Below are 16,797 nucleotides of genomic sequence, written 5' to 3'. Positions count from 1 at the left end.
CGGTTCGGAAAATGGATGGATGGATAATAATGAGTCAAACTTCTTAAACATTTGGACAAAACGTACTGGGTTTAAATGGTTGCTTAAGTGTACGGAATTATTTGTAATTATTGGGGCGTGCTCTAAATTTATGGACTTATTTGGTGGAGGAGGTGGATAAAACCAAATTGGCATGGTCCTTCAAACAAAATAAAGTCGTCACGAACAGGATTCGAACCTGTGCGGGGAAACCCCATTGGATTTCGAGTCCAACGCCTTAACCTCTCGGCCACCGTGACTATACAACGTCACTCTGACCACGTTTATCAATTTTATTTAAATAATTTCTTTGTGCTGTTTAAGAGGTTTCGTGCTGTTTATGAGGTGTGTTATAGAACAGGACGTTTTTTATGGTTGTGCGTAACTGACATTGGTCAGCGATTAATACTTCATGTGCTCGGGAAATCCAACCAAACCCGAGTGACGTATTCAGCGTGTGACGACTGAGGGAAAAATGGTTGTGTACTTTCTTTTCAGCCTTGCATAAATATTTTAGGAATCGATGTGAACACCTCATAACAGTACATATTTTTATTATACAATCGAATTAAATTGGATAGTTTTGACAGTTTTATCCCCATTACCCAGAATGCAGCACGACAGAAACATTTTAATTGGCTACTGAACATCAAGCCCTGCCTTGGGAAGTTCTCTGGTGCATTCGCCGAAAACAAACTTGACCGGTTACAAGCTAAAATGATTAACTGGAAGGTAATCGATTCAGACGCATGACATCAGAAACTACATCTAAACGTGTAATTGACTGCACGTTCGTTCGTCTTCAGCAATAGCACGCGTGATTTTTTTCTTTTTTTTTTTTTTACAAAAAGCCTACACTGTCTGGTGTCGCTAGCGTAATGCTAATGCTGATTTGCTCAGTGTGGTACTCGCTGTTTATTGTTCGCCTTTAATAAAAGTGCCCAATAGTAACGCGTGTCTATAGAGATCACACGCGTGCGCACGAGTGTTCCACTTGATGGCTTGTGTGCAGTTACCTCGCTCAGAAACAGACACACATATCGACGACATTTAACTTCGCATTGACCCGTATATGGCCCTGGCGTGCTGCTATTTGGGGATGAAGTTCAGGGTGTGTGTGTGTGTGGGTGTCTCTGTATGTGTGTGTGTATATATATATATATATTACGTACCCAACTGGTCAGTTGTCAGCTGCCTGTAGTGTCAGACCACACCAATAGAGGGTGCTAACATAGTGTGGACAGCCGTGAAATCCCGATTCACATTTAACTGCATGCCAACGTTACAGACAGTGGCAAAGGTTGGATATTGTAGTGGTGGCTCATCTTTTCGTCTAAAACCTTGCATTTTGCAATTATTTTTCCCTATTTTATCAGTAACATATTTCATACAAATCTAATGAACGTTGGAGCGCTCTGCATTCCGTGTCACAGTATACAAGGAGGATCCCTGGTTTGTGCGGGGCAAGGATGAGTAATTTTGTTGAACAGCCCTGTCTTGAATGAATTACAGTAGTTAAAATGTAGACTGACCTGGCAAGTCATTTAGTCACATGGCATCTCATGAATATCAAGTCAAAAATCCAGTTGAGTCTCTGATAAATTTCAGCCAACCAAATCCGAAGCTGTAACTTTTACGCCTTAAGGCTGACTCCAAGCAAGTCATGGGAGTCGCATACATCACTTCTGGGACAGTATTTACTGGAGCTTCTTTACAATTTATTCCGTATCACTTTTTCGAGTCACTCCTCAGTGGTCGAGAAGCGAAATAGTCACTGCACTTCTTTTGTCTTATGTTTGTTGGCAGGCTTTGGACAACGTACCCGTCCTCTTGTACATTTTAGCTCTGAAGACACTGATCCTATGTTTGGGCTTTGCTGGGGTGAAGATCTACCAGAGTAAGAAAGCAGAGGCAGCTCTCAAGCAGCAGCAGGCTGAGAGGAGGAAGTTGGCCCAGAGGACACAGGAGCTCATCGATAACTTAAAGGAAGACTGACAGGAGCTGCTCGACACTGGTAGTAAAACAGATATGCCACTTCATGTACCAATTGTATTTTGAAACGGATTACACACATACCAATTCACGCAGGTTTTCTTTTGAATGTGAGAAACCCAACACATGGCGGTTAAAACATCTCTCCGGAGATGGGCACTTTACCCTATTTGTGTCCTTGCTTAGTCCGTCCTTTTTAAAAAAGTTTTCGTCCTCCGTTTGCAAAATGGGCGTCCATTCAGGACGCACCGTCGGACCTTTACGTCCCAGGGACGGAATGCCCATCTCTGCATATCTCTTATGTTCCTACTGCAGTGGTATACTCTGACTAACATGACACCTATGTTGGTTGAAGTACCAAAATCGGCAGCATAGTGCCACAAAGTACTGAACCACTTTATTATTTACAATTATCAACCCTTGAACGTTTTCTGAAAAGAGTGTGGAGGAGGGGGAAAAAATCAGCTTAAAGCAGCTCATACCAAATCATATTGGCTCAGGATATTCTTTTAGATGCATCTGAGGGCAGGCCATTTACTGACTTTGATTGCAAGGAAGTGAAATTGCTCTTATGTGAATCTGTTATGGATATGTGTTACTCCCCCCCCCCATTCCACTGTCATAGTCTCAACATTCGTCTTGTCCTTTCACTTTCTAGGGTCAAACAACACATCAAGTAACCTGACTGCAATATGAACTGATGTCTTTTTAATCCCCTTGGTGGATGATCTACAAGAAATTGCACCATGTATTTATTGAATTTTGTAATGTATATTATTTGGAGTTAAATGGATAAAAATGTGTTCAACACTCACTGTATTGCACTGTGTTGCATATTTTTGAGTGATCCAGTTCACGTACAAGTTCATGTATTCCACATTTTTGAGAAGCAATATCTGATCATGTACAAGACTATTACTGATCTGACTTGTGATTTAGTCAGAAAAAAATAATTCAGGATTTTAGGAACTAAGAGAAAAGTTGACTTACGAATTATTATCTTTAATCAGTGTTGTTGGATTTCAATTTGATATAACTAAAAACATTTCTCTTCAACTCTAAATTCTGAGCGAGACATTTTACTGTTAAATATCCAGTACTTGCGCAGCCTGGACCCGGTACTGCCAGGTAATCATGTCTAAAATTAGACTTCTACAAAAGATAAACCAACTTTTCAGTCATGAGATGAATCAAAATCTGATGACTCACTCTAAACGCTAACCTATTAAACGTACGTTAAAAGTATTTGATGTTGCATGTGACAAACCAAAACAGTACTACAGTATTTCCCATTATGAATAAAAAAGCTACCCATTCTTAATTGTGTGCCAATCGTTTTCCATTTGGACAGTAATTGTTTTCCAACAATTGAGGCAAAGCACATCACAAAAAAAATGTCAAAGGGTTGCATTCAAGTGACTTTAATTGATACAGATTGGACAACCGTGAAATATCTTTCAGTGAAAGCCATACCCTGGTGGTGATCAATTACTTTGCAGTGCTCTGCACCCAAATGCTAAATGTGACTGCATTCATGTTTAGGCAAAGACATCGCATGGTGCACCAGCATGAAAAAAACGACGGGAGGCGTCGCATTGAGAACACAAAAACTAGTGTTCCGGATCAGTCGTCAGACACGATAGGAGACACGATGCGAGTCGCGATCTAATGGCAAACCGTTCCTCTGCATGCAAGTGGCTCGAGTGGGGACTAGATCGCAGCGGTGCAGTTTGGCCAAATGGCATCATTGGTCCAGAGGTATCGGCGCATTCTTTGGTTGAGTGAATGGATCCAAACTGCAGCGGTAGCTGTCCCTTATTGGTTTGATGATGGGATGGGTACAGAAGAGAACATCTATCAGAGGCAGAAAAGTCAATCAAATGCAAGCAAGAGCTAGACAAACATGAGGTCGTCAGTTACTCCAGAATTTCGTGGGATTGTTTTTCAAGACTGATTGTGGGGGGAAAATTGCGATTGAAGTTTGGATTTTTAAGAGCTTTTGTTGTGATGAAATTAGCAATGAACCATTTTTCCCCATTTAATTCACATGATTAACTTATGAAATGTGTACAATGCATTTCATTATAAATGTGTATTATAATTTGCAGTGCAACGTTACAATTGTGCAGGTGACAACTACGATTGGAGGAAAGGTACTCTACAATGATTGGTCCAATTCATGGAAAAGTTGTTATGCCTGCATGAAATTGCAAATTTGCATACAATTCACATTAATCGGTTGAATTTGTGTGAATAGTTGCAATTTCGACCGTATGAATTAGTGAGAGACCATGGTGGTAAAATTTAAATGTACAGTACCTGTTAACTCCACCCCGAGATGAAATGGAGGCTGACAAGTCTTTTGGAGGGCTCGACATAGTAACATAAGCGTCCAGAGGCAACACACAAGAAGTGCGGCTGACCTGCGGTGACATCATCATGTAACCGACACCCTCGCCCTCACAGCATTCACCAGCACTGGGCTGCTTCCTCATGTCCATGTAGCAGTCAGGCTCAGGCAATTCAGTGCTATGTAAGCTGATAGGAGATTGAGGTTCTGAGGTGTTGGGCTCTTGGAACTGTGTTGGGCCCGTCTGGACGTTGGCCTTTTTCTTCTCTCTGTATTTGGGTCTGCAGCGTTTGGGGACCAGGAGCGGATTGTGGTTGGAGGTTGGGGACCGGTTGAAATCCGGTAGCACCCGCAGCGCTCTGACAGTGTCCCGAACCACTTCGTGAATGTGCTGTGCTGTCAAAGCAGAGGAGGAAACGGGGTCATGCTCCTGTGGTCAAATGTCAAAGAAGCATGAAGCTCAGTAGCACCTTGGTCTCTCGCTTCAAACCAAAGTTCTCCGGGACCGACCGGTGCTGATCGGCCGAGCTCCAGGAAAAAGGAGCCCTCCAAATGGCCGAAGCGACGGACGGCAAGTAAAGGTATCGTTACCGAGGGGAAGTCAGTGCACGCGCCCACTCGGAACAGGATGAGAGAGGTCGCGGTGAGGCAGAGGTGAAGCTCACCTGCCAGAGACTTGGAGCGACCCAGACCTCGTGGATTCACCGACACAGGCCAAACCTTGAGTAAAACATACATTTCACATTGTCATTGCTATAACTCATTTTCGCACGTTTACAACAACAAGAACAATTAAAATCATGCGTGTGCAGTTAGTTTTATAAAAGTTGGATAGGTGACAAAAACATTTTACAATGACTTTTTTATTTTCATAATTGTTAACATACTCATTTAACTTTTTTTCATTTTTATATGTTGGTAAATGAGTTATTACGTCACATTTACCATTGTGTTAGTGTATTGCACAAAATGCAACAGTAAAATACTTTTTACAGTGTACAATTTCAAATTAGTAAATAAACAATAGGACATACACATTTGTTTATTATAATTAAGTTAAACTCAAATACAATTAAGACAGCAGAGGGAATTATGATTGTATTAAAAAACAATTCTACATATAAATTGTGTTTTTGTTTTTCAACGACCTGGACAATCTTTTTTTTTAAATGAAATGTGGACCTTGAGCACAAAAGGTAACCGTTAACCCACACATGTTCAGTGACTTTACGTCGATGACCATCATTATGCAATAAGAATTAAAGGTACTTTGACCAAATGTGATGCTGTACAGTAGCATCAAGTTCCCAAAAGGTAGGTTACTCTTCGACAACAGGTTACGCTGTACAAAAAGTAACAAGCTGATCAAACCTCTTTGAAGAAGGCCGCAGGTGGTAGAGTGCAATAGCCATCGTCATCATCACACGCCTGATCTTCATCATCTCGACACTCCTCCATCATTTTCATAATGGACAAGTACCACGTTTCCTGATCTTGCGGGTTGTCGGCCACCAGCACCATCGTCTGGTCCTGAGCATACAGTGCCACCGTGTGGCCTTTCCTGAAACTACTCAGGCGGCCCACACTAATACAGCACCTCAGATAAAGTACCCTGTGATAGAGAAGCTCATTTTATTTTATGTTAGCATAATTATTGTAGCCTGAGGAGTAAGCTAGTAGAAACTATTTGCCTGGTGTTGTATGGGGTGCTATGCAAAACCTTGCCTTGAAATAACACAAAAAAGGACAAACCCTTGCTTGCTCAGCCCAAACAACGTAGCTTTTCCAGACGACTTCTCCATTGCTGCAAACTTTTCTTGGGACTTGTACCACTCAAGTCGACTCGGTCCGGTGTGACTTCCTGCTCTGAGGACAAAATATCTTCTGTGGCTCCGCTCGAACTTGCCCAGGTAACCTTGTTTGACTACATCGCTGCGCTGCCCTGAGTAAGTGACGAGGGCACTGACGAGATGCACGGAAGTCTGGCTGCTGCAGAAAAAGTCTTTATACGAGTCAAAAGGGGTCACCTTCACACCAACGTGATGGCCCAACTCGCCACCACTTACTGGGGTCTGACAGTCACTGCAGGAGGAAATGGTTGCCATGCGCATTTGCTCCGAGTCAGGAGCCCTTCTGTTGTGCTTGTCGACTATCTCCTTCATGTCCTCAGGGAACCCTGCACAATTGTTTGAGGAAGATGACAGGTGGAGAAAAACAATTCATTTCTCACAAATGAGTTTCCTGCTACGGAGATCATAGGTCCCGACCTTTTGGGGTGGCGCTAAATATGTACAGTAAAGAGCCCTACTTACATTTTAGTTTTTGCTCGATCATATGACAATACTGGAATTGTAGTTATGGGTGCATTTAGAGAGCGTATAAGACATTGGAAAGAAGCAAATTTAGACTCGCATTTTTAGCCGCTCCAGCTCATGACCAACTTAATCAAAACAACAATTACCAGGGGATATTTTCAAATTCAATGCTTAATACAACGTGAAACAATTATTACAAAATGTACAAAACTAGCTGACAAACAAGTTAGCCGACCATGGCATAAATCCAAAATTGTCAAGCCACAACTCACCCGATTTCAACAGTGATGAACATCTATAAATTATTTCCGTTTCATTTGTTGCTGCATTGTCAAGGTTAACACGGGGTATTTAAAACGACTTCTTTTCGCACCACCATGTCTCAATTGTGGTCAGGTGTATCAGAGCGCTAATCAGCTGAGGATTTTTTGGGGGGGAGGGGTTGACACATTGAGAAACATTTGTGATCTGTGGCGTATTGCTCCCATCTACAGTCCTTTCTTGGAATGGCAAGTTTGGGCAAATGGCTGAGCCCAGCAGGAGACCAGGACAAAGCACGTATATAGGAGCTTTAAACGTGTACGATGTGTTGTTTTAAAATGTGTTCAAGAGCTACCAGAAATGGCAATATCCAGTGTTTCCATATTATTCATTCATTCGTTTACATCATATCATATCTGTATAAACACAAGATATGCATGTAGGCTAATTCATTTTTCTCCAAAGACACCAACCATAAAAAATGTTTAACAAGTACCTTTAGTTCTGCTCGTTGTCGCAGCATATACAATGCTAGCGAGTTACTAGCGAGCAAGTTAGCGAACCCGTTTTCTCGTGATGTGCGTATACAGAATCAGCTTGTAATATTATACATTTAAAAACATAACAAAAGATAATGTAAAGAAATAAATTGGTTTGATAAAGTATACTTTTTCAAGCAAAGCGTTTTCTCTCTCTCTCTCTCTGTCTTTCTCTCTCGCACACACGCACACACACACGCACACGCATTTAAACACACTCACGCACACACACACACTTACACAGATTCAATTTGCGCGACGTCAGCGTTTAAGGGGCGTGGAATAATGAAGTCGTCATGATTTGCAGTCAAGGGCGGCCCGGTAGTCTAGTGGTTAGCACGTCGGCTTCACAGTGCAGAGGTACCGGGTTCGATTCCAGCCTCCGGCCTCCCTGTGTGGAGTTTGCATGTTCTCCCCGGGCCTGCGTGGGTTTTCTCCGGGTGCTCCGGTTTCCTCCCACATTCCAAAAACATGCATGGCAGGCTGATTGGACGCTCTAAATTGTCCCTAGGTGTGAGTGTGAGTGCGAATGGTTGTTCGTCTCTGTGTGCCCTGCGATTGGCTGGCAACCGATTCAGGGTGTCCCCCGCCTACTGCCCGGAGACAGCTGGGATAGGCTCCAGCACCCCCCGCGACCCTAGTGAGGATCAAGCGGTTAGGAAGATGAATGAATGAATGAATGAATGATTTGCAGTCAGGTAGGCCATTTGTTCTGATCTGCCATCTGGTGTGGATCGGAGATCTGCCTGTCACTTTATGTCATTGCCAATGACTCATTGGCATAAACGGATGAACAAAGAGAGATTGTTTGCTGTAAAGAAACGTTTCATTGTAATGGAGGTAACCATATTGCATCCCACCCCAGCTGACTTTGAGGGGCAAACTGTGGACTGTTCACAGGGCAAATAGTGACAATCTTTTACACTCACATACACATACTGTATATGTACAATTTAGTGCCACCATTTAACCTAAAATGCATGTTTTTGGAATGTGGGAGGAAGCCAGAATGCAGAAGCTTTGAATTTAAACCTGTGAGACAAATGTATGAAAAGGTTGGCAAATGTGCCACGCTCAATTTGTTCACATTAACAATTATTTCAAATAACATCATCAAAGCCATTGTCAAACAAATGCTTTGTTTGGGATCTAACAGCCACACCAAGCAAAAGGAACCAATCCGTCTCAGTATGATTACAAAGGAGGATGTTCATGACCAAATAATTGCAAAAAACAGGTTTACATAACAACATTGCAGAACATTTTTTTTTCATTGCTGGTCACCACCAAACTGCTTTCTCTGCCTGGTGCCAAGATGTCTCTCCTCTTGCGCGTCTTTTCTCAAGTATTCTGCTGGGCAACCCTTTGTCAGGTTCTACAAGTGGCTGCTGCAGGACTGGTCGCCATAGTTACAATCTGGACCACCAGGTTGTTGCTTCAACATGCTTGGTTCACTTATAGGCTATCCTGTTTTAGCAAGCCTCATGCGGATTCTTGGCTGATAGGTCACCTGGGCAAGGTAGGTCACATGGGTTTATACAGCCATGCATTATAACTGCTCTTAAAATAAAAATTTGTCAACTTTTTTTGTGCCCTGCTTGATGAGGACTTCTAAAATGAGCTATTTCTTAATTGTCTGTGTATCAGATGCAGAGTACAGAGGAAGGTCTGCTCCAAGTGGATGAGTTAGTGCAGACATACAAACATTCCTGCAGCTGGTTCCTCGGGCCCTTCTATCATTTGGTCAGACTCTTCCATCCAGACTATGTCAAACCTCTGCTAACCGCACATGGTAATGTAATATTTTCACTGTGATTGTTTTTTGTGAAAGAAAATATCAATTCAAGCTGCAGCAATGTCACTTTCTCCCTCTGCACAGCCACTATTACAGTAAAGGATGAGTTCATCTATGGTCATCTCCGTCCATGGCTTGGTGAGTCAAAGATGAAGAAAATAATACAGCATGTTGTAAGCCGAGTTGCAGTGAAGATATTTCACGTTTCAAAACACTCAGGAAGACGACTAGTTATGTAATAGTGGTTAGCAGTGGGGGAGGGGTTCGGGGGGGGGTGACATGAGAACATATATTTTTCCTAAGTGCCCTATCGGATATGCATCGAACCCTATTTTGGAACTAAAACATGGACTTCATACACTTCACAGGAGGTGGTAGAAGCACGCGATTTCTCTAAGAGAGGCTAAAAAAATAACAGAGTTCATAAAAACCATTACACACCTATAAAATGACAGACAAGGTTATTATACTGATATATTATGAATATGTCAGTGGATGTCACCAATCTATCCATTCATCAATAATTAAAACATTGATTTATAAAAAGATAATAATAATAATTTGTATTATTATTATTCAAATTTGACAGGCATTTTCACAATGCTCTACTCTGTGGTGTGTCAACTTTGTAAGACATTTTTATTTTCATTTTAAAGGAATTTAAAAATAGCTTTTGTGCATGCCAAGAGGCCACAAGATGCCAACAAAGTAACATTTTTATTGCTTTGGTGTGAGCACAGAAACAGCAATTAGGTCAGGTTCTCGGCGAACAAATGTGGATAAGTTGAAACAAAAAAATCAAGGTAATAGGTGGATTTAATGTTTTATTTTCCTCAGAGGGATTAAAATGAATATAACCAATTCAATTAAAAGCAAATAATGGGCATTTTGGAATAACTTACAAATGTAACCCCCAAAAAAGTGTTGCCTTTAAATAATTGCGCGACAGAAGGATAGCAAAAATAAATGTTCATAATCATAATGTTGGGGCGGCATGGTGGACAACTGGTTTGCACATCTGCCTCATAGTACACAGGTGCAGGGTTCGATTGCGGCTTCGGCCTTCCTATGCAGAGTTTGCATGTTCTCTCTGTGCGTGTGTGGGTTTTCTCTGGGTACCCCAGTTTCCTTCCAAAAACATGCATGGCAGGCTGATTGAACACTCTAAATTGTTCTTAGGTGTGATTGTAAGCGCAAATGGCTATTCGTTTATGTGTGCCCTGCGATTGGCTGGCATGCAGTTCAGGGTGTACACCGCCTACTGTCCGAAGACAGCTGCCATAGGCTCCAGTACGCCCATGAAGGAAAAGAGATAAGAAAATGGATGGATGGATGGATGGATGGATGGATTGATATTGACAATGTTTAAGTCTTCTGCACTTACAAATAAAGCCAAATGACACAAATGTTGCTTTTCTTGTCTTTCAGGGGAGAGTCTGTTGATCAGCAATGGGGAGGCGTGGTACCGCAGGAGGCGTCTTCTGACTCCCGCTTTTCATTTCGACATACTGAAGAACTACATTGCAAGATTTAACACTTCAGCAGACACCATGCATGTGAGATTACAGGCATTATGATTCATCACTGTCTCTTGTTGCTTTCGGCTCACTCCATCAACATCAAGGGTCACAAGGACGAGTTACTCTAATGATTTCTTTGGGATCATTTTTACAAATGTGGATAATCGTGCGGTCTTGGAATCAAACAACTGGTAGCATGTACCACTAAACCAGTGATTACCAAGCACATTCTCAAAGAGAATAAAATAAGAATAAAAGTTAAGAAAGACTGCAAGTTCACCACCAGTGCATATCATCATAGTACAATTTTTTGAATATTGATTGTTTAATCTTTCATTGTGCAGATGAAATTAAAGGCGCTGTAAATGGATTTAAAGTCAGAGATTTGTTCAAAATCCATTGTACATGTGTGAAAGATATTGCAGAAAAATGTGCAAAAGCTAAAAACTCTGTAGTACTCGGTTGTGGATATAAAACGAGAAACTATTTATTTTTACACTATTCCAGTTTGGATAATTTTATATTTTTTCGGGGTGCCCAATGACATGATTTGGGATTCAGCATGAGTCGTCCTTCATCTCACTGTAACTTGAGTACCGTACCTTCTTTCAAATCAGCGGCCCAGCAGAATTGTGACATGCAGCTGTCTAGCTAGTTTAGCCTACACAACGGAAATTCCTTTTCCATTTGGATTGTTCGCTGACACAGCTGTTTTCGAGTGACTTGTCATGTGAGTGCGCACACGAGGAGGGAGGAAGGAAAAATTTGGTGCGGCAATTTTTCAAGATGGGCGGCCCGGTGGTCCAGTGGTTAGCACATTGACCTCACAGTTCAGAGGTCGTGGGTTTGGCTCTGGCTCCAGCACCCCCCATGACCCTTGTGAGGATGAAGTGGAATCGAAAATGAATGGATGGAACTTTTGAAGAGATTTATTTTCACTTTCCAGTGACTTTATATGGCATGAATAAACTGTGTGTGCCTTCCTTTCCATGTGTCACACAGGATAAGTGGCGTCATCTGGTGGCAGAAGGCAGCACAACGGTAGAGATATTTGACCACGTCACTCTAATGACATTGGACAGCTTACTGAAATGTGCCTTCAGCTACAGCAGCAACTGTCAGGAGTGAGGATGTGCTAGTAATCCATTCTCTTCCTTTGACCTTTTAAGCTTGGTTAAGCTAACGCATGCCCGTCTCACTCCAGGTCAAGCAGTGAGTACGCGTCTGCCATTGTGGAGCTGAGTGATCAGATAATAGCACGGCGGCAAAATATTCTGCACCACTGGGACTGGATTTACTGGAAGACGCAAGAGGGAAAACGCTTTAAGAGGGCTTTAAACATTGTGCACAGGTATCACACATGCACAGTTGGATACATTCAAGCAACAGTCTGCTAGAAAGAGTGCCTTGTCATCATTGATCATGTGACAGAAGGTTTCTAATGTATTAATGCAGTTTTACAAGCAAAGTAGTTCAGAAGCGCCGCACCCTCCTCAACCAGACTGATTTCACCTCGACATCTCAGAGGAAAAAGGATTTTGTGGACATCGTACTGCTGTCAAAGGTTTTCACTGCACAATGACACAGTTGAAAATAATTGTAATCCCCTCCAAAAGAATTTGAAAAGTAAGGTCAATTTGTTTGTTTGTTTTTTCTGGAGATTGAATACTTTTGAGGTTGACATCATCTTTTGAATATAAGATGAGCAAACAATATTTCCGTTTTCATTTCCAGGTACTGTAGTTATTTACATCTGGATCTGATACACAACAGAAAGAGAGAACTATTTCCTCCAAAACATGTTATTCGATCAGTTTTGATCTACACTCCATAAAACACAACTTGTATTTTGCAGGGGCTAAAACAGTCACTTAAGTTGGAATAGCTTGAAAATATGAATTGTACGCGTTCATGGCAGCAATGTTATTTAACACAACAAAGCAAGCAAGTTGTTTACTCCAAAACAGTTTGCTGAGTTTTTTTTTTTTACTTATATCTTGAAGTTGGAGAATCGGGGGGGGGGGGGGGGGGCAATAGAAGATACAATTAGTGCTGAAAAACTCTTCTTTCTTTGTTAAAAATGCGGGAAAGCCCATTTTCACATTAGTAAAACAACTATTTTGTTGAATTGCTCAATTAAAAATTTTCATTGAAGTTTTCTGCCTTGAAATTTTAAGTTCACTCATCAACTTTTTTTTAACCATATCGTTTGTGTATCAGAGCCAGCGCTAAGTACCTGGAAATAAAAGTTAAAATGTTAATCCCATATTCATCTTTTGAAGTAAAAACTAAATGTTTTCAGTCTACGACCGCAATAAAGAAAGCATATTTAAACATTGCATTAAACTTTACAGGACGAAGACGGACGAGGCTTAACCGATGACCAGATCGCAGCTGAGGCCAACACCTTCATGTTTGCGGGTAAGGCTTTCAGCTGAGGATGCTTGGGGATTGAGAGTTCCCTTTTACCAATCGCAGTCATGTTTCTCCACAGGTCATGACACCACAGCCAGTGCCATTTGCTGGACGCTTTATAATTTAGCACGTCACACACACTACCAAGAAAAATGCAGGAAGGAGGTGTTGGAGCTCATGCAGGGGCGTGAAAGACAGGAAATCGAGTGGTCAGAAAAGACACCAAAACTTATCTGAAATGTCCATGTGACTTACTTGCATGTCTTACTCACCAGGGAAGATCTGTCCAAGCTTCCCTTCACCACCATGTGCATCAGAGAGGCGCTGAGGTTACACTCGCCGGTCCAGGCCGTGACAAGGAAGTACACCCAAGACATGCCGTTACCTGGGAACCAGACCGTACCCAAAGGTGAGACAGAAACAATTGAAAGACTGAATCTGATGAGTCGACTTGTAGATGTCCACTTGTGTAAAAGTCTTTTTTCATAACCCACCCTAAGGTGCCATCTGTTTAATCAGCATTTATGGGACACACCACAACCCTACTGTATGGACCAATCCACATGTAAGAAACAAATTATACACTTTTCTTATTTCTGTTCGTACCAATGATGGCCTGTAATGGGTTCTCCACTGCAGTATTTCCAGTAATTTAATGCTATTTTGTTTTGGGTTTTTGTTGTTGTTGTTGTTTGTCCAATCGGGCATCAGTTTGTATGTGCTGCCATGTCAATCTAATATGCCAAGGCCCTTCAGAATTTTGGAATCAGTGGGGCTGCCTGATGTAATAACTGAAGTGACCGTTCCTTCATCCAATCAGATTTCAAATTCGCCTCACAGGGCCAGCTAGTTAGCACTCAATAAGGTCAGCATTTTTTCTTCCTGTGATTTGTTTGGCAGAGCAAGCAATGTCTAACAAGCAAAACACATCTGTATAACAATCTGCACATATGAAGATGTGTTTTTGCATTGTATTGTATTGATGGTGGTGGCCCGGTAGTCCAGTGGTTAGCACGTCGGCTTCACAGTGCAGAGGTACCGGGTTCGATTCCAGCTCCGGCCTCCCTGTGTGGAGTTTGTACGTTCTCCCCGGGCCTGCGTGGGTTTTCTCCGGGTGCTCCGGTTTCCTCGCACATTCCAAAAACATGCATGGCAGGCTGATTGGACGCTCTAAATTGTCCCTAGGTGTGAGTGTGAGCGTGGATGGTTGTTCGTCTCTGTGTGCCCTGTGATTGGCTGGCGACCGATTCAGGGTGTCCCCCGCCTACTGCCCGGAGACAGCTGAGATAGGCTCCAGCACCCCCCCGCGACCCTAGTGAGGATCAAGCGGTACGGAAGATGAATGAATGAATGTATTGATGGTTTCTGTAATTGCCAAGTGTTACTTTTGTTATTCAGAGTTCAAGTAAGGAAGGCAGAGGTACTCACAAATTAATGTGTTCATGTACTCTATCAGGAGTTTGATCCTTACCGTTTTGAACCAATCAACCAAGAGGGCCGCTCTTCCCACGCTTTTATTCCCTTCTCATCTGGCCCCAGGTATTGCTTCACCCCTAGCTCAGCAAAATCAGAGAACACCTATCTTGTTTGAACAAAACATGCTTGTTTTTGCCTTCACAGAAACTGCATCGGTCAGAAATTTGCACTGGCGGAGCTTCGTGTTGTTGTTTCACTGACTTTGCTCAGGTTCCACTTGACACCAGGGGTGAACCCAGAACTTGGATCTGGTGAGGTTCGCCGTCTACCCCAGCTGGTGCTGAGGGCAGAGGGTGGCCTGTGGCTGCAGCTGGAACCTCTGAGCCCACCTAATATGGACGCAGTACAGATGACATGATGCTGATTTGTTGCATTGTTGACAAAGATTCGTATTCATTTGAGTCAAGCGAAATGTGAATGCAAAGAAGTTACTTTTTAAAAATGCATCCACAACCGGAAAAAAAGAGAAAAAGACAACTGCCACATTTTTCAGTTTGCTTGATGTTGTTATTCAAACTATAGTACATGAATGAGTAAAACAGTTTTTTTTTTCATGTGACTCTCCAAAATTCCAATTGCAATTCTTCTTATTATTAATAATAATCGTTATATTTAGAGAGTCGCGGATGATGTTGTGGTACAATATCCTAACTTGTGTGAGGGCAGTTTGGGATCAGTTCCCACTCAGTGACGGTATGGATGTGAGTGTAAATGGTTGTATGGTGCTACTTTGCCCTGCGATTGACTGGTGACCAGTTCTGGGTGAAGTCCGTCTTCAGCCCGAAGTCAGCTGGGACAGGCTCCAGAACCTCTCCATGACCCTGTTCAGGATAAGTGGTGTTGAAAATGGATAGATGTATTATATTTAGAGCTTCTTTCTTTATTTTTGAGGGGAAAGGGAATGTTCGAAATACCTATTAGTACCACACACACGTACACACGCACGCACGCATACTCACACACACTCAGTGTTTATCAGGCTGACAGCCCTTCATCTTAAAAGTATCTTACGCTCACGATGCACCTTGAAAAGTAGTGAATGATTTGGTTGGTTAACTTGGCAGAAATATATAATTTTCTTTATAAAATACACTTATCTTAAAACAACAGAATGCTATTGCGGTTCATTTATTTGTTTAATATTTATTACGCAAGCTCGATGGCTCGCCTGCGTCGACCCGCTACGTTGAAATTATGCGACAGTGTTATGGAATTATTCCGCTAGAAGTAGTAGTAGAACATTGTTGATTAATTTCATCTTGCTATGAGAACTATTGACACTAGTCTCTGTCATGAACATTTGCTTGTACTTAAAACAAAGAGTGTAGGGTGAAGTTGGGGCCCTAATTCCCCTTGAGTGATTAACAGCCCCCTGGCCGTCTTCTTTTGCGTCCCCCACATCGTAAAAGTCCCTGAAGGCTGTCAAGTGCCTTCGAAGAGTAAACCTAATCTCAAGATTTGTGAACCAGCAGATATGGTCTGCACTTTGTCAAAATGCCAACATTGAACTTTGCTTGACTTTCTTTGTTTCAGGTTTTTACATACGGGGAAGGACTGCCCGCCCCTACTTAACATAATTAACATACTATGCCTATATGTACGTGTGACTGAAGTTGCTCGGGGCTTCCTGATGAAATCTGAGACTCACAGGAGCCCGAATCGATTCGTGTTGCGTTGTGATAAACTGAAGAAAAGACAATGTGGTGTTGGGTCTTCTTCCACCTTATAGAGAGATAAAAGAATCTGTAACCAAGGAAGGGCCAAGAGCAAATTGACAGCTCCCATTCCTCAACAGACAGCGATGAAGTAACCAAAACCGGGCCAGAGTATTGTTCCAAAACTAACTTCATTTGAATGACGAAAAGAAATACTCTGATCCATAACGCCACATAGTGATTTGTGAGTTGGGAATTAGTTAATGATTACTTATGTAGGACGCAGTCAGTTGTGTTTAGTTGGGGTTGTTCTTTAATATATTACGTGGTGATGTGTCGTTCGCGAACGAGCCGGCTCGAACGATGGGAGCTGGCTCCTCATTGGGAGCCGGTCCAAATAGGAGCCGATTTTTTTCTCCTGTTTTTCCCTCCCCTTCGGTTAAAGCCGCACGTGATTGGTC

The 16,797-nt window shown here is 42.2% G+C and overlaps 3 protein-coding genes and 1 non-coding gene across 5 annotated transcripts; 2 read left to right on the top strand and 2 right to left on the bottom strand.

Moving 5' to 3' along the window:
• Nucleotides 1–196: 196 nt before the first annotated feature.
• trnas-cga (transfer RNA serine (anticodon CGA)) lies at nt 197–278 on the bottom strand. The gene has a single exon. It is a non-coding gene; the product is annotated as a tRNA-Ser (tRNA).
• A 350-nt stretch (nt 279–628) lies between these two features.
• Nucleotides 629–2,824, top strand: LOC127595477 (small integral membrane protein 11-like). The gene is made up of 3 exons (XM_052057011.1): nt 629–750; nt 1,825–2,032; nt 2,669–2,824. Exons 1-2 carry the CDS (start codon nt 736–738, stop codon nt 2,011–2,013), a joined length of 204 nt encoding a protein of 67 aa, XP_051912971.1. The 5' UTR covers nt 629–735; the 3' UTR covers nt 2,014–2,032; nt 2,669–2,824.
• Nucleotides 2,825–3,420: 596 nt separating this feature from the next.
• On the bottom strand, nt 3,421–7,112 carry LOC127595437 (insulin receptor substrate 1-like). 2 transcript variants are annotated; one of them, XM_052056942.1, is made up of 5 exons: nt 6,113–7,112; nt 5,732–5,972; nt 4,831–5,080; nt 4,330–4,756; nt 3,421–3,864 (listed from the first exon to the last, which is right to left on the bottom strand). In XM_052056942.1, exons 1-5 carry the CDS (start codon nt 6,520–6,522, stop codon nt 3,621–3,623), a joined length of 1,572 nt encoding a protein of 523 aa, XP_051912902.1. In that variant the 5' UTR covers nt 6,523–7,112; the 3' UTR covers nt 3,421–3,620. The 2 variants fall into 2 exon arrangements, with proteins under 2 accessions (XP_051912902.1, XP_051912903.1); XM_052056943.1 differs by having other exon boundaries at nt 5,026–5,080.
• A 1,612-nt stretch (nt 7,113–8,724) lies between these two features.
• LOC127595435 (cytochrome P450 4F3) lies at nt 8,725–15,235 on the top strand. Its single transcript, XM_052056940.1, has 13 exons — nt 8,725–8,994; nt 9,123–9,267; nt 9,355–9,408; nt 10,699–10,826; nt 11,793–11,914; nt 11,995–12,141; nt 12,246–12,354; nt 13,145–13,211; nt 13,285–13,414; nt 13,481–13,614; nt 13,706–13,770; nt 14,662–14,744; nt 14,826–15,235. The coding sequence occupies exons 1-13, from the start codon at nt 8,791–8,793 to the stop codon at nt 15,037–15,039; spliced, it is 1,602 nt and encodes a 533-aa protein (XP_051912900.1). The 5' UTR covers nt 8,725–8,790; the 3' UTR covers nt 15,040–15,235.
• Nucleotides 15,236–16,797: the final 1,562 nt, after the last annotated feature.

The sequence above is a fragment of the Hippocampus zosterae genome, chromosome 2 (assembly GCF_025434085.1).
Source record: "Hippocampus zosterae strain Florida chromosome 2, ASM2543408v3, whole genome shotgun sequence".
Lineage (NCBI taxonomy): Eukaryota > Metazoa > Chordata > Actinopteri > Syngnathiformes > Syngnathidae > Hippocampus > Hippocampus zosterae.
This window is presented reverse-complemented; position numbering and strand designations above follow the sequence as displayed.

What these genes read in the sequence shown, in the direction of transcription:
- LOC127595437 (XM_052056942.1), bottom strand. Translation starts at nt 6,522, where the DNA reads ATGAAGGAGATAGTCGACAAGCACAACAGAAGGGCTCCTGACTCGGAG. An exon ending in TTTGGGCTGAGCAAGCAAGG is followed by an intron (nt 5,973 to 6,112) that starts GTTTGTCCTTTT and finishes TCTCTATCACAG; the next exon opens with GGTACTTTATCTGAGGTGCT. An exon ending in CTGCGGCCTTCTTCAAAGAG is followed by an intron (nt 5,081 to 5,731) that starts GTTTGATCAGCT and finishes GTTTTACTCAAG; the next exon opens with GTTTGGCCTGTGTCGGTGAA.
- LOC127595435 (XM_052056940.1), top strand. Translation starts at nt 8,791, where the DNA reads ATGTCTCTCCTCTTGCGCGTCTTTTCTCAAGTATTCTGCTGGGCAACC. An exon ending in GCTTTAAACATTGTGCACAG is followed by an intron (nt 12,142 to 12,245) that starts GTATCACACATG and finishes GTATTAATGCAG; the next exon opens with TTTTACAAGCAAAGTAGTTC. An exon ending in CTGTATGGACCAATCCACAT is followed by an intron (nt 13,771 to 14,661) that starts GTAAGAAACAAA and finishes GTACTCTATCAG; the next exon opens with GAGTTTGATCCTTACCGTTT.